We start from the raw sequence: 22,931 nt of genomic DNA on the forward strand, positions 1-22,931 counted from the left end.
ACGCAGCCTGATGTGTGGGTTCTCTCATACAGCTTTGATGTTGCAGCCTGTTTGTTCATTTTCCTTTTCTTTGCTTATAATCCTAAATTCACTGCATTGCCCTCAGAGAACAGGTTTTTGCCATTTAATAACCTGAAACACAAGTTTGCTTTCTTTTCCTTTAAAACTTCCCAAACACACTGCCGGTGTGTGGGGAAGATCGCCATTTCGTTTCTTTATTTATCCCTAGCAAGAGTGCAACAATAATGCATTTATCTATTTAATAGTGCACCAACTATGTGTAAGAAATTAAGTTGTAAGTGACTTGACCGAATATAGGAATTTTGACTCTTTCAGCAACCACGATATTTGTTCATATACTTTTTATTTTTGGATAGAGGGAGATTCAAGATGCTGGTGGTAGAATTTGCTGGCACACATTTTATGTGTATCTAAGACTTCCTAGAGTGATAAGGTGTTACTGGAGTTTTAGGGTGATTCATGTCTTAAAGACTCTGATACTAATGGCTTTACATAGGTTAAATCTTTATATACAAACTAGTTTAAAAACAAGCAAACAAAAATCAGTTAAATCACCCAGTGGAGAAAAGCAGGTAAACCCTGTCTCCTATGGGCTGTCCCTGTTTCTTTGCTCTCACCACAAACCTTTTGTCAAATTTTGTCCAAACTGTGGGCAGACAATCACAGACCATGCTGAGAGTATGGAGTGAGTCAGAAATCCAGAAAATGAACCAACTCATTAGTGAGCAGCGTGAAATCAGAGCGAGACAATCAGTGCAGTCAGGGCAGAAATGGAGGCCGTGACTCACGGAGCGCACCCAGCGGTGTCCCTGTGTTTCAGTGTGGGACGGCAGCGATGGAGTGTGTGCGGCAGTACATCAACGAGGTGCTGGATTTCATGGCGGACATGCACACGCTGACCAAACTGAAGGTGAGAGGCCTTCCATCCACTCGGCTCTGCTCGGCTCTTAGGTTAACAAACACAGGAATGTTGGCAGAGAATTAAGCGACCGTGTGAGAGTTTACTGTTGCCTGAGGAGGCACCTGTGGCCCTGGGGAATGAGCCCATGTCTTGGGACTCTGAAGAGCTGGGTGTCCTCTCTGCAAGAGGGACAGGGTATTGACATGGCATCAGCTATGTGCATAGCTTTGCTTTTGCCACTCAGTTCTCACAGTGCCCCTGCTGGGGCGTTATCCCCATTTTGCAAATGTAGAAACCGAGGCTGGGCTGGTGCAGCGATTTGCTCAGTCACACTCCTACTAAATGACGGAGTCAGGGTAGCCCTAAGACTAGTGAGCCCCGAGCCATTCCCGTTCCACTATGCCACTTAGCGTCATTCATCTGCCTCGAGCCTCAGTTTACTCATTTGCAAAACAAGTCTTATAAACCTGCCTTTGCTGACGGGGACAAAGTTTGAGTGAGGTAACGTTTGTGAAGAGACTTTTGTAAACTTTAGTTTGTATGAAATGTGTAAACACACAATGCCAACATAAGCCATTTATGATTTTCACCTGCATCAAAGCTATCAAAATCCCGGTGAAGTTGTTGAGCTTATGGGTTGTTTTCCAGGGTGGGGTGAATTGCTGATGCGGGTTGCCTTCCCTGCTGTTAGCCGACCAGGGAGCTATACGACTGATAGTCTGAGAGATCTGAGGAAGGCCCTGGACAGAGGGCGGAAGAGAATCCAAACGTGGCCCAACAGCCAGCCAGATTGCAATCCGACACTAAAAATGACTGCTTTTTGATAAACAGGACCTAGTCATCCCACAAGTTCATCAGCTAAAATACGGTCCCTCATCACCCAACTCAGTGTCCAGACTCTGCTCAGTTGACCCCAGTGTTTCTTGGGATGGGGATAGATTGGTGAATGCCAGGTGTAAAGTAGAACCCAAATTTAAACTGATGATTTCTCACAACGTCTAAATCCCGTTGCTTTTCAGTAAGCTCTCCTGGTGTTTGATTATGCATTGGTTACTGATCGCTGAATCTGGCTGCCCACACTTAAACGCCTTTGATGTATAAAGAAGAGGAAACATTATTACCTACACATTTTTAGCCTGTTTTATAGCCACTCTCAAAATACAGAGAAAAATAGTAAGAAGGACTCAGGAGGATCAAAAGGTTGGGGACTACAGATGTAATCCAACCCTCTGATTTTACGCATTAGGAAACAGATCAGAAAGGTCAAGTGTCAAGTGGCTTATGTAAGACCAAAGGACTGATTAGGACAGAACTGCATCTAGAACCTAGGTCTCAACGTCCAGTTCAGCACTCTTTCTGCTAAGCCACACTGAGCAAAGAAATTCTTCTAAATTAATTCAACACATATGTGTGGAGCACCTATAATGTGCTTGGCACTGTTCTAGGCTTTTAGGGATGCAGTGATGAGCAAAAACAGACTCAGTAACTGCCCTCATTTAGTTTATAGTCTGGCATTGGAGGCCAATTTTAATGAAAATTTCATACAGACTAAAGTAAAATTGTGACTTTCCTAATTGCTATGAAGAAGGGCTTCTAATAAGATGATATGACCTAGCCAGGAAGGTCAGAGAAGGCTTCCTGGAGGAAGTGATACTTAGCTAAAATCTGAATAATGAATAGCAGTTAATTGGGTGAAGAGAGGCAGGAACAATTTCAGGCAGAGAGAACAGCATGAGCCAAGACCAGTAATGGGAGAGAACAGCGTAGCTGGGACCATAAGGTTGAAGGATAAGGTGCAGAGGTCTGCAGTAGCTAGATCATTCCAGGCTTTTTAGGCCATACTAAGGAGTTTTTTTTCCTTTATCCTAAGAACAATGGGAAGCTGTTGAAGGAGTTTAAATGGGTTCTATACAAACCCATGTACAAATGGGTTTGTAATATACAAACATATGTATGTATGTATGTTAAATGGGAGTGGTGATAGGTGTGGAAATGCACCTGATCTCTTTAAAGAGTGGCCTGGAATGTCTCCAAGGGACTCTGTCAAAGTCACAAAATGCCATTTGGTTTTGTAGAGCCACATGAAGACATGTTCTCAGCCTCTGCATGAAGATACCTTTGGTGGGCACCTCAAAGTCGGACTGGCTCAGATTGCAGCCATGGAAATCTCCCGGGGCAACCACAGAGATAACAAAGCTGTGATCCGCTATCTGCCTTGGCTCTATCATCCCCCTTCTGCGATGCAACAAGGGTAAGACCCTTATTATTCCAGCAATGGGGGTAAATATGACAAGAAACGCCCTGAGTTCCTGGGGCTCTGCAAGAGCTAGTGAATGCATTGAAGATGCATGGGAGTGGACCGTGATTGGCTGGGAAGATGGGAATCGGGACCCATCTCCGTACTTACTTGCTGACCTAACAGCGTTTTTGAATGTGAGCACTTCATAGCACGCTGCCAATAAAAGACACTTGCCCTCATACAAAAACCCCAGTCTCCCTGATAGATGATGAAACCTTGGAGCTTTGAACTGACACTTTAACTCTTAACTTCAATTAGTTAAATAAATTGAGAAGTATTTACGGAACACTTACATAGCTTCTGCCTTCAAGGAGCTTAGATTGTAGCTGGAACAAAATTTATAGCAGAGGTGAAATAGATGAAATAGAGAGCAAGGAGGGGTGAGCCCCTGATCCTGCCTGTAAGGGAGGCTAAGAAGAGAGAAGTGCGCATAGGCTAGTTTATCTGGGAATTCAGAGAAGGCTTAAGCGTCCCATTCTGCATGGTCAGCTTGCTGGTTAGAGGAAGGATTTGGAGTGGGGGATGAGGAGGGCAGGAGGAGAAAATTATTGGCAAGCAGGAAAATGGATGGCTGTGTGTTGTATCTGCTCTGTTCCCTCCCCAATTCCCTCCCCTCTAGTGGGGACGTCAAACTTTCTAATGAGAGGAAAGGAGTTTAGAAAGAGAAGCCAGTTAGAGAGGCAACCATGTGGAAGAATGACATTGAATCCTGTATCACCAAAGGCTGCTCTTTGCTCAAGAAGCTAAGATCCAGGATTAGAGTGGGAAACAAGAAAAACAGATACATCATTCTGTTGGCAGCCAGTCACCTTCATGTTTTATTTTATGTAATTGCCTACAAGACCACACCTTTAATCCCTTCCATCAGTAAGCATTTGTTGAGCACACAACGAAACAGAGAACATAAAATCGTCTTTTAACACTTCCTTCTCTAACAGACCTAAAGAATTCATCGAGTGTGTCTCCCACATCCGTCTGTTGTCCTGGCTGCTTCTGGGTTCTCTCACTCACAATGCAGTGTGTCCAAATGCCTCCTCTCCGTGCCTGCCCATACCTCTGGATGCAGGTTCCCACATTGCAGACCATCTTATTGTTATCCTGATTGGATTTCCAGAGCAATCAAAGGTAAGTGATCTCTGCAAGATTAAGGCCATGTGCATCAAAATTGCTAATGGATTCCCTTATCAGCCAATTATGTTTCTTCTGAGAAGAAAATGCATCTTATCACTTGCCCTCCTGTAGATGTTAGGAAAGCAACTTTGTGCTAATGCCTTATTTAAAGTTGTTTAAATTCCCAGACTATCTTTTCTTCCCCCAAATTGTTTTTCCATTTACTTTTATGAAGATAAATTATGGAGGCAAGCAAGAGTTAGCTTCCTAGGCATTTCTATCTCAAAATAATGAAGAGAAATAAAAGGCTAGAAATATAATGAAAATTCTATGCTCAGTCTTTAGAACCGAGTATGAAGTGGAGGAAAATTTATGCTCCATCTAATACTTCATGTACTATCTTTCCAACTCACATTTCTGGAGATATATGAAGATACCAAATGAGAATAAGAAGGCCAGTTGGGAATTCACTAAAGTACACATTGGAATCACCTACACAGAGGAGCTTTATAAATTGTAGAGACAGATAATGTACTTAAAGGGAATAAAGTAAACCCAAGGCAGGCATCAGTCATGAGCCTGTACAAGCAAACTCCACACACTGATACTAATCGGCTACAGGGAGCCAAGGGCCCTTCACAGAGCTTGGACTGGTTCTGGGAGGTCACTGGGGGTTTGGGAACAGCTGGGTTTAGTCCAGGGCAGGCTGACTCAGCGAAAAAATAGAGCACCCGTCCACATGGCCTGAATGATGTTTGCAACAGCAGTTAAGCAGCCGGCTTCCGATATTTCGACCTAGGCCTGTGTTTGATTCCTAACGATGTCCTTTGTGATTTTATGACCTTGAAAATATTGCTTACCCTCTCTGGACTCCAATTCTTCACCTGTAAAATGGATGAGGGGATGGTTTGAGAATTATGGAGGTGATCTGTGAAAAGTCTTCAGCGTGGTGTCTGGGATATCGTAGGTGCTCACTCAATCCGGGCTTACTCCTGGTGGGAATACTGTCTTTGCCACTGCTCCTTCTACTGCTACTACTAGTGTAGTTGTTCAGTTCTGGGCAGCGGGTTCGTGAATATCACCTCAGTGACTCCTAACTACAACTCTTTGAGAAGGGTACTATTATCCCCATGTTACAGATGAGGAAACACCAAAATGGTAGAATGACTGTCCTTCCTAATTTAGTTTAGGGATGGGAATGTCAGGTCCATTAAAGAGCAGAGGGTGGGCAGATTTATCCTGTAGATGAAGGTGCCTTCTCTTCGAAAAGCTGCTTTGTTCTCTAAGCACACCCCCACTGACCCAGTGGAGAGCGGATTATTTTAAGGTGACGAATCACAAGTCTGTAGCTTGGAGATAACTCCTTCAGCCTTGATCACTTCAGTTAGATGTGCTTTGGCTGTACCCCTTGGAAGGTCAAAGCCATGTGGGGGGGTCTCCATGGACCACCACAGCCCACCAGATGTAACGGCCCCCTGTTTTCCTCCTTTTCAGACCTCTGTGCTGCACATGTGTTCCCTCTTCCACGCATTTATCTTTGCTCAGCTCTGGACCGTATATTGTGAACAAAGTGCCGTAGCTACAAACCTCCAAAGTCAGAATGAGTTCAGCTTCACAGCGATACTGACGGCACTCGAGTTTTGGAGTAGGGTGACACCCAGCATCCTTCAGCTGATGGCGCATAACAAAGTGGTGAGTTCGTGAATAAGTTTGCCCTCTCGGATAGAATCTCAAAATGTATAAACCACTCCCAGTTCTCACGTTACCTGTTTTTAAAGATCTCAGTTGGAATATTATATAAATGGGTTGGTGAATTTTTACATTATAAATGGGATGTTCTACTTGCATATTAATTTTGATGAAAAACAAAGCAAACAAGTAAATTCAGTAAAATCAATTTTTGTTTTCTCTGCCTAGTGCTAAAGGAAATTTATACAAAACTTCTACCTTTAAGGGTTGTTTGTGCTATAAAGTCACAGAGTTAAGAGGAAGATTCATGTTATTTTTGAGTTCCAAGGCAATTTGAAAAAACCCTAGCCAATTAGGTCACCTTTCTATGCTGTTTGGGAGCAGACCAACCACACATGTTCATTCTACATGGGGCTCAAAACCTATAAAGAGCCTCACCTTTGTGAGTTGCTCTCTGAAGACCTGAGCTCCCCAGTCGTCAAATCCAGTTCCATTTTCATGTGGATGGCTCACCAAGAGAGGGGCTGCTCTAAACCTCATTGGAAAGCCTCTAGGGTGTGGTTAGCATGAGCCCACTTCGTGGAACAAGCTTGAATTGGTCCTCATGGACTCGAGATCGGAAGGTGTACAGAAGGAGCTGCCAAGGGAATCCTTTGGGTCAGTTTGTTCCTTTGGAGGAGGATTCTCAGCTGGGAATGTGGCAGCCAGTGTCTTGGTTACAGGGACTCTGTCAGTCGAATTCTTGTCTGTGAGGCCAAAGGACCTGGAAAAACACCATAGTGATGATTCCAGTGAGCCCAGAAACCCAACAGTGCACGGTCCACAGAAGGCATTCTGGAAACAATTTTTGGTTGATTGAATATTAGTCTAAGAAACATTTTCTTTTAGCTCTAATTGGAAAGGGGATTTTATATTTCCTTTAGTGAAGCACTTTCTTTTCTTTAGAGAAGCAGATGTTAGGAGGCAATTCTGTATGGAGAGAGATGTTTTAGTTCAATTTAAAGGAAATTTATGTGAACGTGTCAGGGTGCACCAGCGGTTCTGACTGCTGCAGAGATCATTCTGTTTGTTGGATCCTAGAGTCTGGGGCTGAAGGAGAACTTGGAGATCAAGCTTTCCATCCTGTTATGCTACAGATGATGAAACCGGGGCCTTAAACTAGAGATTCAGAGTTGCCTTCTGTTGTCATTAGTTTCTTGATACCATTAGTCCCTTCCCTCTAACTCTCTCTTGATATTCAAATATTGCAAATGAATTTGTTACAAATGAATTTTGTATGAGTAATGTTACAAATGAATTTAATTCATTCTATTCTGAAAATTTTGTTAAGCCTTATAAGCCAGTCTGGTATAATCCCCCTGGAGGCTTAAAATCCAGCCTTAGGAATTTCTGATGAGGGATATCACCTCTGTTGTATTTTTGAACTGTCGGAAACACGGTTGCCTTTTCCGTGGAGAACAAAGCCTTAAAGACAGTGTGCAACAAATTAAACAGCTACCCCAGGTGAAGAAACTGGAGAAGGGATGAAGACAGAGGAAAAGACCCAAGCCCCAGAGTCGTGTAGCTGGAACTGAAGGAAGCAGAAGCCGTTGATCCTCTGGTCTGAAGCAACTGCAGTGCAGATTAGCGAGATCAACACCCGAGTCCCATTGGCAGCCCGAGTTAGGTGAGGAAGGCATGACAACTGCAAAACCTCTGAAACTTTCAAAATTCAGTTTCTGGTTGAAATTTTAGAGGTGAATAAGCACCCCTCCTTGTGGTCCGCTTTGGTCATTCTGCAGAAAGACCTCATGGTCAAGGACATGGGGCCTCTGTGGCTGCAGACTAGTTTGCAAGGTTTCTCTATCATTGGGAGTGGGACTGATTTTCACGTTTGTTGTTTCAGATGGTAGAAATGGTGTGTCTCCATGTGATTAGTTTAATGGAGGCATTGCAAGAATGCAATTCAACAATTTTTGTCAAGGTAGGAAAATCTTATGATTTTTATAGACCGTTTCTTGCTGCTAAAAACAAAAGTGGATTTATTTTGAATGTACCTTCGGAAGAGGAAAATAAAACGGATTTAGTTTTAACATTCAGAGTTGGGGCTGGAGGATTCAGTCTCGTGTTACAACCCTTCAGCAAATGGTTATCGTGTTATTTTTGCTCTTGCTCCAGCACTGTGACCAAGGCTAGCTGGGTTAAATACGTTGGACCATGATTGCATGTAACACAAGTAATTAAATGATCACTGGGAACGTTGATCTGAAAATGACCCTATAGTAATATAAATTGGTTGGTAGTGCCTCACCTTGCAAGATATCCAGAAAACCAAGGAAAATAGCCTGTAACTGTTTGACTTGGTAGCTGGTACTTTCTCTAAGATAAATTAATTTAGTTTCTAGTGTTACTATTCTAAATCATTGTACAGTGTATGAAAGTAATTTAAGCATTGGTTATCTATCCAGGAATATCAGAAACATAGCAGTGTGATAAAAAATAAAAGAGTAAAGGAGAACTTAGTTTCTCACTCACTCATCTATTTATTTCCCCCTTTTTCCTTTCCTTCCTCTCATTCCGCCTCTTAGTCTCACTGATTCTTTGTCCGTCCTCTTCTTGTAGCATTTCCTTCTTTTCCTCCCGCTTCTGTATTCCATTATCTCAGCCACCATCAACCGCCCCCCACAACCACCACAGAGTGCGTCAATTTGGAACCTTCTAACTTGCCCTTCCACTCCTTGGTTGACTCTGTTCTTCCGTAAAGGACACTTGTCAAATTAATTCACACAATGCCGAAGGAAAGCAGCCTATTTTCAGGGAAAACTTGACTGTTACCAGAATCCTGCTAGGTGGTTGGTTTGAATGGGGTAGATAGAGCTTACCTAGCTTGGTAGTCAACGAAGAAAGTGAGTGCAATGAGAGAAAGTATATGACTGACACTTGATGATCATACCTGATTTTATTTTTCACAGCTTAATTGAAGTACAGTTTATGTACAGTAAATTATACATATTTAAAATGTACTGTTTGATAAGTCTTTACATGTATCACACCCATGAAACCATCACCACAATCAAGACAATGAACATTTCCCTCCCCTGCCTAAAGTTTTCTTGTACACATTTATAGTGTTTCTATTCCACCACTCCTTGTACCCTGCCTCCCCATCCCCAAGCAACTACTCATCTACCTTCTGTCACTATAGGTTAGTTTGCCTTTTCTAGAATTTTATATAAATAGATTCATATAGTACTGATGCTTTTTTCTGCCTTCTTGCACCTAGAATAATTATATTGAGATTAATCCATGTTGATGCATGTATCAGAAGGTCATTTCTTTTTATTCCTGAGTAGTATTCCTTTGTATGGATATACCACATTTGGTTTATCCATTCATTAGTTAATGGACATCTGGGCTGTTTCCCAAGTTTTGGGCTATTACAAATAAAGCCGCTATGAATATTCTTGTACAAATCTTTGTGTAGATATGTGCTTTCAGGTATGTTGGATAAATGCCTAGGAGTGGAATGGCTAGGCCATATGATATGTGTATAACTTTTAAAGAAATTGGCAAACCGTTTCCCAAAGTGATTGTGCCCTGCTACGTTCACACCAGCAGTGTATGAGCATTCCATTCCTACACAAACGAACATTCCAGTTCCTTTGTCAACACTTAGTGTAGTCAATCTTTAATTTTAGTCATCCTAAGAATTGTGTGCTTGTATCTCATCATGGTTTTAAATTGCATTTCCCTGTTGACGAATGATGTTAAACACGTTTTCATATGCTTATTTGCTATCCATGTATCTGCTTGGTGAAGTATCTGATAAAATTATTCATGCATTTTTTATTGGGTTGGGTTTTTTTCTTATTATTGAATTTTGAGATATAAGTTCTTTATCAGATATGTGATTTGCGAAGATTTTCCCTGTGGTTTGTCTTTTCCTTGTCTTTTCAGTGTCTTGTGAAGAGCAGGTCTTAATTTTGATGAAGTACCGTTTATCAAATTTTTCTTTTATGGATCATGCTTTTGATGTTGTACTTAAAAAAATCTTTGTTTAATCCAAGGTCACAAAGAGTTTTCTTCTAGGTGTTACCCATATTTTCTCTAGGTGTTAATTTATGTCTGTGACCCATTTTGAGTTAACTTTTATGTACGTGTGAAGTGTAGACAGGTACTTTTTCTGCATATGGCTATCCAGTTATTCTAGGATCATTTGTTGAAAGTAGTATCCTTTCTCCATTGAATTTCCCTTGCACTTTTGTCAAAAATTGATTAACCATATATATGTGGTTCTATTTCTGGATACTCGACTCTGTTTCATTGATCTCTTTGTCTATTTTTGTACCACACTATCTAGATTCTGTAGCTTTCTAATATACCTTGAAATCAGGTAGTGTTAGTCCTCTAAGTTTCTACATCTTTTTCAAAGTTTTTTTTAGCTTTTCTGGTTCTTTTGTGTTTCTAGATAAATTTTAAAATCAATTTGTAAGTTACAAATAAAAGCCTGCTGGGAATTTGATTGGGATTACATTGAATCTATGGGTCACTTTGAGGAGGATTGAGATCTTAACAATATTGAGTCTTCCAATGCATGAACACGGTATATATCTCCATGTATTTATGACTTTGTTAACTTTTCTTAGTAATATTTTATAATTTTCTATATACAAGGATGGCATGTTTTTGTCAAATTTATCCCGAAATGTATAATTTTATGATATCGTAAATGCTATGGTTTTTTATGGTTACCTTTCTGATTTTCATTGCTAGCATTTAGAAATATAATTGATTTTATATCCTGCAACCTGTTAAACTCATTTATTAGTTATAGAAGTTTTTTGGAGAGTTCATCAGATTTTCTGTGTAGACGATTATGTCATGTGAAAATAAGGACAGTTTTATGTCTTCCTTTCCCTTTATACCTTTTATTTCTTTTTCTTATCTCATTTCTCTGGCTAGATCCTCTGGTACAAGTTGAATAGAAGTCATGAGAGTGGGCAACCTTGCCTTGTTCTTGATATTAGGAAGAAAGCATTCAAGCTTTCCTCATTAAATATAATGTTTAGCTGTCAGTTTTTCGTAGATACCCTTTGTCGGATTGAGTAAAGTTCTCTTGCATTCCTAGTCTGTCAAGAATTTTTGTCAGGAATAGATGTAGGATTTGTCAAATGCTTTTTTTACATTTATTGAGATGTCATTTGGCTTTTCTTTTTGACTGCTAACAGGATGAATTTCATGGATTGACTGTTGAATGTTGAACCAACCTTGTGTTCTTGGGACAAACCACACTTAGTCTTGATGTATTTATATCTTGTTGAATTCTACTTGCTAAAATTTTTAAATAATTTTTTGTGTTAATGTTCATGAGGGATATTGAACTGTAATTTTCTTTTCTTGTAATAACTGTTTTTGGTTTTGGTATCAGGGTAATGATGGCTTCATAGGATGACTTGAGAAGTATACCTTCCTTTTCTGTTTTCTGGAAAAGTTTCTGTAGATTTGGTATTATTTTCCCCTTAAATATTTGGTAGAATTCACCACTGGAACTGCCCAGGGTTGGAATTTTCTTTGCAGGAGGGTTTTAAACTACAGATTCAATTTCTTTAATAGATATAGGGCTGTTTAAGTTATCTGTTTATTCTTGAGTGATGTTTGGTGTAGGGTGTGTCTCTCAAAGAATTTGTCCATTTCATCAAAGTAGTCCATTTTAATTGCATGAAGTTGTTCATAATATTCCCTTATTATACTTTTAATATCTGTAGGATCAATAATTCTGCTACCTTTTTAATTTCTGATATTGGTGATTTGTGACTTTGTTTTTCTGATCAGTCCAGATAGGGGTTTATCCATTTTAGTGAGCTTTTGATTAAAAAAAAAACCCCAATAATCAGCTTGTGGTTGGTTTTCATTTATTTTCTCTATTGTTTTCCTGTTTTCTGTTTCATTGATTCCTGTTTATTATTTTCTTTCTTCTGATTACTCTAGATTTCATTTGCTCTTCTTTTTCTAGTTTATTAAGGTGAAAGCATAGCTCACTGATTTGAGACTTTTTTCTTTCCTGATATCAATGATTAGTGCTATAAATTTCCATCTAAGCACTGGTTAGCTGCATCCCACAATTTGATATTTTGTATTCCCATTCTCATTCAGTGCAAAATACTTTCTTTTCACTTCCCTTTTGCTTTCTTTTTGGATCCACTGGTTATTTAGAAGTATATTATTTAGTTTCCAAATATTTTGGGTTATTTTCTGGAGATTTTTCTGTTATGAATTTTTAATTCCATTGTGGTCAGAGAACATACTTTGTATAATTTAAATCATTTTCAATTTATTGAGACTTGTTTTATGGCCCAGAATATTGTCTATCTTGGTAAATGCTTGGTGTACACTAGAAAAGAGTGTGTCTTCTGCTGTTTCTGGTTGTAGTTTCCTATGTCAGTTGGTTCAAGCTTGTTGATAGTGTTGTTCAGGTCTTCCGTGTTCTTCTTTCTGTCTGTTTATTCTATCAATTGAGAAAGGGGTATTGAAATAGTTCTATAATTGTGGATTTGTTTATTTATCTTTTCAAGTCTACCAGTTTTTGCTTCATGTATTATGAAGCTCTATTTTTAGGATTATTATGTCTTCTTAATGAAATGAAATTATGAAATGCACTCTTCATCCTCAGTAATATTGTTCACTCTGAAAGCTACTTGGATCTTAATAAAGGCACTCCAGTTTTCTTTTGACTAATATTAAGATGGTATGTCTGTTTCCATCATTTTACTTTTAACCTATTTGTTTATATTTAAAGTATATTTCTTAGAGGCAGCATGTAGCTGGGTGTTACTTTTTTTTTTTTTTAATATCCAATTTGACAGTCGCTTCCTTTTAATTGAAGTTTTTAAACCATTTTCATTTAATGTGTTTTGTGACATTGTTGGGACTTAATCTATCATCTTGCTATTTGTTTTCTATATTTCTCATGTGTTCTTTGTCTTTTATTCCCTCTTTTCTGCCTTCTTTTGGAGTAATCAAGTTTTTAATGATTAAAATTTGGCTATAATATTTTCTTCTTTTTCTAGATTATTAAGATGGAAGCTGAGGTCATTAACTTGAGAACCTTCTTTTCAATCATCATTGTTGAGTACTCTAAATTTCTTCTTTTAGCTGCATTCTTCCAAATTTTGATATGGTCTTATTTTCCTTCAGTTCAAAATACCTTCTAATTTCCCTTTTGGTTTCTTCTTTGAGTCATGGGTTATTTAGAAGTGTGTTTTTTTAGTTATCTTATTAGCTATATGTCTTAGTTGTTGTTTTAGAGTTTATAGTATACATTTTTAACTTATCTACTTTCAAGTAATATCATACCTCTTCATATATAGTATTAGAATGTGCAATAATAAACTTCCATTTCCAGCCTCCTGGCTTTGTGCCGTTATTGTCATCCATTATACTTCTACATTTGTTATAAACCAAGCCATACATTGTTATTATTTTTGCTTTATTCATTTATTTATTTATTTCCTGGGAAAGATTCGCCCTGAGCTAACATCTGTTGCCAATCTTCCTCCCTCTCTTTTTTCCCCTCCCCAAAGTCCCAGTACCTAGTTGTATATTCTAGTTGTAAGTCCTTCTAGTTCTTCTATGTGAGCTGCCACTGTAGCATGGCTACTGACAGACAGGTGGTGTGGTTCCACAACCAGGAAGTGAAACCAGGCTGCCAAAGCAGAGTGTGCTGAACTTTAACCACTAGGCCATCAGGGCTCGCTCTATTATTTTTGTTTTAAACAGTCAATTATCTCTTAAAGAGATTAAAAAAAATTTTATTGAGGTCATAATAGTTTATAACATTGTGAAATTTCAGTTGTACCTTATTATTTGTCAGTCACCATGTAAACGTGCGCCTTCACCCCTTGTGCCCACGCCTCAGCCCCTTTCCCCTGATAATCACTAAACTGTTCTCTTTGTCCGTGTGTTTGTTTGAGTGAAGTCATGTGGTGTTTGTCTTTCTCTGTCTGGCTTATTTCGCTTAACATAATATCCTCAAGGTCCATCCATGTTGTTGCGAATGGGATGATTTTGTCTTTTTTTATGATTGAGTAGTATTCCATTGTATATACATACCACATTGTCTTTATCCAATCATCAGTCAGTGGACACCTGGGTTACTTCCACTTCTTGGCTATTGTGAATAATGTTGCAATTAATTATTTTGAATTGTTTATTTCAAGTTCTTTGGATATATACCCAGTGGTGGGATAGCTGGGTCATATGATATTTCTATTTTTAATTTTTTGAGGAATCTCCATACTGTTTTCCATAGTGATTGCACCAGTTTGCATTCCCACTAGCAGTGTGTGAGGGTCCCCTTTTCTCCACAACCTCTCTAACATCTGTTATTTTTTGTCTTGCTGATTATAGCCATTCTAATGGGTATAAGGTGATATCTTAGTGTAGTTTTGATTTGCATTTCCCTGATGATTAGTGATGTTGAACATCTTTTCATGTGCCTATTAGCCATCTGTATATCTTCTTTGGAGAATTGTCCGTTCATATCCTCTGCCCATTTTTTGATTGGGTTGTTTGGTTTTTTGTTGTTCAGTTGTGTGAGTTCTTTATATATTATGGAGATTAACCACTTGTCAGATATATGGTTTGCAAATATTTTCTCCCAATTGGTGGGTTATCTTTTCATGTTGATCCTGGTTTCCTTTGCCTTGCAGAAGCTCTTTAGTCTAATGAAGTCCCACTTGTTTATATTTTTGTTTCCCTTGTCCAAGTAGACATGGTAGTCAAAAAAATCCTTCTAAGACTGATGTCAAAGAGTGTACTGACTATATTTTCTACTAGGAGTTTTATGGTTTCAGGTCTTACCTTCAAGTCTTTGATCCATTTTGAGTTAATTTTTGTGTATGGTGAAAGATAATAGTCTACTTTCATTCTTGTGCATGTGGCTGTCCAGTTTTCCCAACACGGTTTTTTAAAGAGATTTTCCTTTCTCAATTGTATATTCTTAGCTCCTCTGTCAAAGATTAGCTGTCTGCAGGTGTGTGGTTTTATTTCTGGGCTTTCGTTCTGTTCCATTGATCTGTGTGCCTGTTTTATACCAGTACCGTGCTGTTTGGGTTACTATAGGTTTTGAAGTCAGGGATTGTGATGCCTCCAGCTTTGTTCTGTGTTCTCAGGATTGCTTTAGCTCTTTGGGGTCTTTTGTTGCCCCATATGAATTTTTAGGATTCAAATTTTTTAAAATATTTATTTATATTTCCTATTACGACCATATTTATATTTGTCATTTTCATTGTTCTTCATTCCTTTCTGTAGACCTAAACTTCTATCTTCCTTCCACCCAGAGGACTTCCTTTACTATTTCTTGTACAGGTCTCCTGGTGATTAACTCCTTCAGCTTTTGCATGTCTGGGAAGTATTTACTTTCCCTTCATTTTGAAAGATCTTTTCACTGGGTATTGAATTCTAGGTTCACAGTTTTTCTTTTTCTCAGTACTTCAAAAATATTGCTCCTCCTCTGTCTTCTTGCTTCCATTGTTTCAGACAAGAAATCTGTATCTGTCTTATCTTTTTTCTTCTATTGTAATATGTCTTTTTTTCTCAGACTGCTTTTAAAATTTTCTCTTTACCATTATCATCAAGTAACTTGATCATGAAACACCTTGGTATAGTTTTCTTCACGTTTCTTGTGCTTGAGTTTCTTGAGCTTCTTACATCTGTGGATTTATGGTGTACATTATTTGGAAAAGTATCAACTATTATTTCTTCCAATATTTTCTTCTATGCCTCTGCTCAACATACTCAATATTTCCTCTACCTCCTTGACCATATTGAATATAGTTATAGTGACTGTTTTAGTATTGTTCTCTACTAATTATGTTATCTGTATCATTTTGGAGTGTTTTCCAATTCATTGATTTTTCTTATTATTATAGGTTACATTTTCCTGCTTCTTTGCATGCTGATAATTTTTTATAGAATTCTTGACATTTTGAATTTGACTTTCTTGGGTGCTGAATATTTTTGTATTCCTATAAATATTCCTGAATTGTATTCTATGACATAGTTAAATTACTTAAAAACAGTTTTATCCTTTTGAGATTTCCTTTTAAGCTTTTTTTGCGGGGGGGGGGGCAGGGGGCGGTGAGGCAGATTGGCCTTGAGCTAACATCTGTTGCTAATCTCCCTGTTTTTACTTAAGGAAGATTGTCGCTGAGCTAACATCTGTTGCCTGTCTTCCTCTATTTTGTATGTGGGACATGGCTACAGCATGGCTTGATGAGTGGTGTGTAGGTCTGCGCCTGGGATCCAAACCTGTGAACCTCGGGCCGCCAAAGTGGAGCACGTGAACTTAGTCACTATGCCACCAGGCCGGCCCCTCCTTTAAGCTTTGTTAGGTGGGATCAGAGCAGCATTTTGTCTAGGGCGAATGTTTCTTTACTACTAAGGTAGTAGCCTTCTGAGTACTCTACTCGATGTTCTGTGAGTTAGAAGATTTTTCCATTGTAACTAGTTTGTGGCTACACAAACTCTTGCTGGCCCTGTGTGCTCACCACTCTAATCATTTGGGGTTGTTTTTTCTTCAGCCTTGGGTAGTTTTCTCATGTGTGTGCACTGGTCATGATTCAGCTGAAGACTCGGGGAGCCCTGTACAGATCTTCAGAGTTCTCTCTCTCTCTCTCTCTGTGCACTTGTCTCCTCTCCAGCACTCTGCCTTACGACTTCCAGCCACCTTGGCCTCTCTGGCCTCCTGGCTCCATCTCCTCAACTCAGGAAGCCTTCCAGGCTGTGCCTGGGCCCATCCTCCCTGTGCTGCTGCCTACAAACACTCTAGGCAGTGGGCTAGGCTCACTGTAGGGCTTGCCTTCCTTGCTTCCTCTCCCTAGTGACCACTGTGTGGCATTGCTGATGCTCAGTGTCTGAAAACCATTGCTCCCTGTAATCCATCTGGAATTTTAGTTGTTCCAGGCACGAAGGTAAATCTGGTCTTTGTTACTCCATCTTTGCTGAAAGAGAGAGTTTCACAACTGATCTTAATTTTGAGGGCTGGAACAAGCGTGGAATGAAATGAATACAGTCCAACAAAGCAGGAAATCTTCAATTTATCCTGTAGCATAAACTAAGATAAAAGGAAAGGTATCACTTGTATTTTGGTGAAGAACAACCTATTTTTAAAACGTCCTTCAGTTTTCTGGATATTGTTTCTAGAGAGGAAAAAAAGAAAACCCAACCAACTTTATGATAACATTACAGAGCCCAGAATAAATTATGTCTAATTCTTACTGACAGCTTTGTAGGAGCCACTAGCAAAAGGGAACTGAAACAAATGTTATTCAGTAAGTCAAATTAGCATTCCTGAAATAGGACTGCTGGATTATGTAATGCTATCAACAATGAGGTTGGACCTGAAGCCTTCAGTCACGTGATTCATAAATCACAAACCTGAAGGTCCCTTGCAGGAATATTTCAGAATCAAATGGTCACATGTTACATCAGTGGGGAAATAACAAAAGCCTTCTCAGACCAACCTCATTATTCCCCTTGGCTCCCCTTGATTCCTCATACAGGTCCTTAGCCCCAGGGACGGCATTGGGGAATGTGTCCACCCAGGGTCAGAGGACTCAGTGCCCCCTGGTCCCTCCGGATTCTTAACAGGGAGTTATTTCCAGTATTTCCCAAATATCAGGAGGCGTGTGGGCCTGCTTCCATATTAAATAGGTCAGACGTCAGCAAGAGTCTGTAGACACTAGGACCCTCAGGGTTTGTTTTTGCTATACAGACACTGGGGAGGAGATGGTTTGACTAGTTTTATTTATTCCCATTCAGAATGTTTAGATGAACCAGCCCTACGAATGACCAGAGAACATAGCCTTATCTGGCACCAACCTTCGTAATCCCAGTTTTGTCATGAGGGTTGGTGGCAGGGGGAGGAGGGGAGAAGGTGTCATTTTCTGATATTTTGAGTTTTAGTCCAATTACATCTTCTGGGACACACCATACTCCATGTCTAAACAGTGTTTGTGGTAGAGACAGTATTAAATGGCTGCAATGCAATCCCTGTGTTTAGGAGTAAACATCAATGGAGTCAAAATGGCAAATTGTATATATCCACAGAATGTTAAAAGCAGAACAATAGCCAGATTTAGCCTTGGGAACAAAAGCATAGAGAGAAATGTAATTTATTGATCTGATGAGTTAAATAGACTGGCAGCCTATGGCCATGACTAGTGAACAGGGAGGTCAGTTAAACGCTGCCCCTCATCCGACAGGCTCTCCTCCTGGTTGTCCCGTTTTGTTCATGGTGTCGCTGTCCTCCAGTTTGCCCAGGCTAGAAACCCCAGCTTCTTCTTTGGCCTTTTCCTCACTCCAGAGAGCACGCTCGTCCTTAGACCCTCGCAGGTTGTCTCAGCCGGCAGCCTCCTTCTCCCTCCCAGAAGCCTCCAGGGAAGGGCACAGCGGAGGGGCTCAGGGCGGATCGGAGAGGCGGCAGAGGGGCAAGGACCGTGACACCTGCGCCCTGCGAGCCTCGCTCCTCCGCAGCAGGGACCCGCTGCCCGCCTGCACCTGCGTGTGTGCCCGCACTGTGCAGACCCCTGGCCCCGCTCGCTCATGCTGTGCCTTGCCTTCCACATCACAGCCAGGCAACTTCAGGGCTTGTCTTTTCCTATCACTTAAGCATTTTGACCGCTTCCCAAGCGACATTTTCTTAATGACTAGTGGCAGATAGAGTCATCATGCTATGGGAGACTCAGTTCTAAAGATCCCGTGGAGGAGATTCTATTTCAAGAAAGTGAGGATTTAATTAAATAAATACCCATTTAATTTCCCGTGCTTGGTAGCTTTCAAGAGACAATCAGTCATTTACTGTGAAGCGTGTGTTTCAGGCACTCATGGGGTGCTTATTAACCTCCAAATGCCACCAGCTCAGCAGGGTTTGGCCTCAGAAAGTCATTTTTCTGATAACGGGTGACTCCACGGCAGGGGCCTGCATCCTTTTGCTATATTAAAGGGATTTGGTGTGCCCTGTTTTCCCTCGCAGTTATCAGAGCTTATGTGGGAGAATGGAGAACGGTAATAACAAGGCTTCTGTGTTTCTCCATACAGCTGATACCTATGTGGTTGCCAATGATTCAGTCAAATATCAAGGTAAGTCATTCCCTGGTGGACTGGAAGCTCAGTTCCTTCCAGACAATGTGATAACTTTCGTAGGCTCCTTGGTGCTCCTCTTGCTGTGGAGATAGGTGAATTCACCCTGCTCCTGGTCTCAGGCGGCTGATAATGCAGGGGCCCAGGGAAGGGGCCTGTGGGCCAACGTGACAGCAGGAGCCACGGTCCTACTGCTCACTACTGATGAGGATGTAGCTGGAGGGGGAAGATCCCAGAGTCTGAGTGGGGCTCAGTTACTGACTGGAATACAGGCAGAAAAGCTACCCTACCTTCAGAGGAGACCCATGGGATCTGGTCCCAGGCATGTCCAGAGCTATTTCCTGACCACTAAAATTGAGGTTTTTGTGATGGGAAGAATTCCATTAAGAAAGGATGGCATTGAGTGAATGACAGAATTGAGCTAGAAGGGACCTGGCCCTACTCATTTCACATATGGGGACTCATAGGACCAGAAGGAGGCCTTAGACAAGGCCGCAGAGCCAGGAGGAGGAAGACTCTGACCAAATCTGTTTCCTGCTGCCTGGCCCCACCTTGACTGAAGTGTTGTCATTGTAGGGCCAAACATACTCAAGACTAGTAAATGTAGTTATTGGGACTTGACATCGAGATGGCAAAGCTAGCCACCTGTGCTGTCCAAAACTGGGCCCCGCCTACGGCCCTGGGAGTAGCGGGGGAGGAGGGGGAGAAGACGGGAGCCTTCTTGCTGGTTTCTTCTTAGAATTGGGAGGGATGCTAGTGGAAGAAAGGAGTGTGACCTCAAGGTGCCCAGACACCAAGAGAGAAATGCTGCTGTCGACAGTGACCACAGGCTTTGTGGCGTCGATGCTGTTTGTGGCCACTGGTGAAGGCACTGAAAACCTCATCTTGGTACGAGTTTTTATTGTGAAAAGTGCTTGTACTTCCACCTTGAGGCATTCCAAATTGCCCCTCCCCCTGCTTTGTGGAAATCTGTGGCGGTTTGACATTACACTAAGTTCTTAGAGGAGACCAACAGAACTTGATGAAAAACTAGGAAAAGTAAGAAAAGCTTACAACCTGACTTCTTCATGTGCATTAGCATGAGAACAGAGAGGTTGTGATCATGATTAAAATGTAATGAGCACTTCCTATGTGCCAAGTTCTGTTCTAAACACTCCATTACCTGATTTATCCTTACAAAAGCCCCAGGAGGTGAATGTTACTGTCCCCATGAGAAAAATCCAAACAGACTGGGAAAGCTTGTTCCCAGAGTTGTCCACAGAGGAGCCAGGATTTGAACCCAGGGAGCCTGGCACCAGGGCCCAGGCAGTTACCCATTGTACCACACGTTGAATAACTCCTGGGGGACAAATATATGTGTCAGCTCATCAACCGATGTGTCAGCTTTAAGTTCCTGTTGCAGTGAGTGCGTCAAAATGGGAATGGCATTATTTGGATGGATTGGGGCCAGGGTGACTCTAGACACATGGTCCCAGCCTACGTCCCTGTCCCTGAGCACTGCCCAATTTGAGAGTTGACCTTCAGGGCAGACAGCCCTTGTGCCACGTGTAAAGTCCACCAGCAGAAGGAGCCCAGGCTGGCACTCCCTGGGTTGACTGCGACCAGTAGGAGGAAAGACACTAAACAAAATGTCTTGCCTTTCTTAACAGCACTTATCTGCGGGACTCCAGCTTCGCCTCCAGGCCATTCAGAACAACGTGAACCACCACAGCCTCAGGACGCTGCCGGGCTCGGCCCAGAGCAGCGCTGGCCTGGCGGCCCTCCGCAAGTGGCTGCAGTGCACCCAGTTCAAAATGGCCCAGGTGGAGATCCAGTCCTCAGAAGCAGCCTCTCAATTTTATCCTCTATGAGTGGACTCCTCGGCTCTCAGTGTCAACACTCTGGTTTAGCAATAATGGGTTTAAAAACAAAACAATTTGATCCAAGCAGGTTGGGGAACATATTGGTACTGTACATTCTCTTTCTAGTTTAGTAAAAGACGTGCAAAGGCCGGAGAGGGCCAAAAATGAAGCTTTCTTGCTACACATATTTCTGACAACTCCTTGGGCTATCTGATTAAGTGTTTCCTTACATTATTTTTTAAAAACCAAATCATTTTTCTTTAACTAACTTCTATTTTTTTTAAGAAAAAAAAAATAGACTGGCGGGTACTCACAGAAAAGTTGTATAAGGCCCCCTGTTGCTATTTTTGATGATAGAGAATAAATAGGGTTTTTGAAACCTTTGTAGTGTTTTTTCTTAAAATCCACTCTTGGCAATGCAATAAAAAAACCCGTCACCATAAGCCAGTGACACTTGACTGAAGCTTTTTGTCATTATCCTGGGAAAAGTGGCAGCTTGCAAGGACCATTACAAAGTGCACTTAGAAATTAGGTGGTTAAACTGTGCCAATTGTTTTCTTTGTTTTATAATATCATTTTCCAGAACTGTCCAGTAAGTTTTATTATTTTTAAAACTAGTTTTTCGACTCATTAGTTCTAGGCTGTACTTTCTTGTAAGCTTTATGATAACCACTTTAGTTTTGTGAATAATAAATTTTATTCTTTTGTTAATACTTGTATACAATTCAATTTAAAACTGTAGATTGCATACTGGACCAGGCGACTCCCCACGCTGGCACAGAGCACTGTACCGGAGTTATGTTTCATAAAACGGAATTTTAATAGTGTAAGAGCACCAAGATTTATCAGCGGTTCTCCTTAGCATTGGACTCTGCATTCACAGATGATATTTCTTTTCTCTCTCCCTGTAATGCACTGACGAAAAGAAGACTTAACATGCATTGAAGCTGTATATCGACATGCTATTAAATGCATTTTTTATTATCTTTGTGAGCCTGGGGTTTTTTAAAATCAGTTTATAGAGCTAGTTCCTGACAACCATTTCTTCTAAATGTTTAAAACTTCTAACTTCTCTTAAAACTAAAGTACAATAATTGATTGGAAAAGACTTTCTTTCAGATCTTCTGGTGAGAGGAATACACGATTTATTTGAAATCATTCTCTAGGCAGGACGTTGAGGGCATGAGGCAATTCTTTCCTTTTTTTTTAAGTTGATGATTATTAAGAGGCTTCTCTTTTCTCCTGGGAAGTCTGGTATCTTAATGCTTCTCAGGGGAAAACAAGTCTTCGAGTGTTTCAGTGTTTCACGTGAGTTCTAGAAAGACAGGGTGGCAGATCTTCATTCTTACGAAAATTGGCAGGAAATCCATAGGGCCCTACACTAAGAGCGTAGAAATGATCCTTCCTCGTATTTTCCTAACAAGCTCTTCTGAAAGGCCTTCCCCCCGTCAGAGTGCTCCTCCATCCCAGTCATGCTTGGGTATGCGTATGTGAACATTTTGTCCTGTGTTAGGGGAAGTGCGCATGCATTTACCTCACCTGTAAACTGTGGCAGCTTTGAGGGTATGTCGTGTCTCCATATCGCCAGGGTTTGGCATGCAGTGCGCATTTAATTAGTGTCTGTGGAACTGGATGGATTTGATTAAGCGACAGGTCTTTCCTCACCTACCCAGTGGGCTCAGCAAGGGCTGAATTGTGACATTCTCTTTTTGAACAGGGGTTCCTAGAGGGGGTTACAGACACAGACTGCTTTCCCTGCAAGGGGATTAACTGACTTCCCATCCAGGCTCAGCTGTGGGCCTGGCTCCTTGCTGGTCCTGAGCACCCCCTGCCGCAGGCAGCCAGGATCTCGGCGGCCCCATCCTATTGGCAGACAAGGTCCAGAGTTATCCATCGTTTCTTCTCCAACCCCATCTTCTTTGCCCAGTTCTTTGAATGGACTCCTGCCTCA

The 22,931-nt window shown here is 41.0% G+C and overlaps 1 protein-coding gene across 1 annotated transcript in view; it reads left to right on the top strand.

Moving 5' to 3' along the window:
* UNC79 (unc-79 homolog, NALCN channel complex subunit) overlaps positions 1-20,989 on the top strand; it is a 195,508-nt gene extending 174,519 nt beyond the window's left edge. Inside the window, exons 44-50 of the mRNA XM_046647730.1 lie at positions 842-931; positions 2,998-3,173; positions 4,160-4,346; positions 5,826-6,023; positions 7,906-7,983; positions 19,098-19,139; positions 20,789-20,989. Of these exons, the coding sequence (XP_046503686.1) occupies positions 842-931; positions 2,998-3,173; positions 4,160-4,346; positions 5,826-6,023; positions 7,906-7,983; positions 19,098-19,139; positions 20,789-20,989 (972 nt within the window). The remainder of the gene's footprint in view (positions 1-841; positions 932-2,997; positions 3,174-4,159; positions 4,347-5,825; positions 6,024-7,905; positions 7,984-19,097; positions 19,140-20,788) is intronic.
* Positions 20,990-22,931: the final 1,942 nt, after the last annotated feature.

This window comes from Equus quagga, chromosome 20 (assembly GCF_021613505.1).
Source record: "Equus quagga isolate Etosha38 chromosome 20, UCLA_HA_Equagga_1.0, whole genome shotgun sequence".
Lineage (NCBI taxonomy): Eukaryota > Metazoa > Chordata > Mammalia > Perissodactyla > Equidae > Equus > Equus quagga.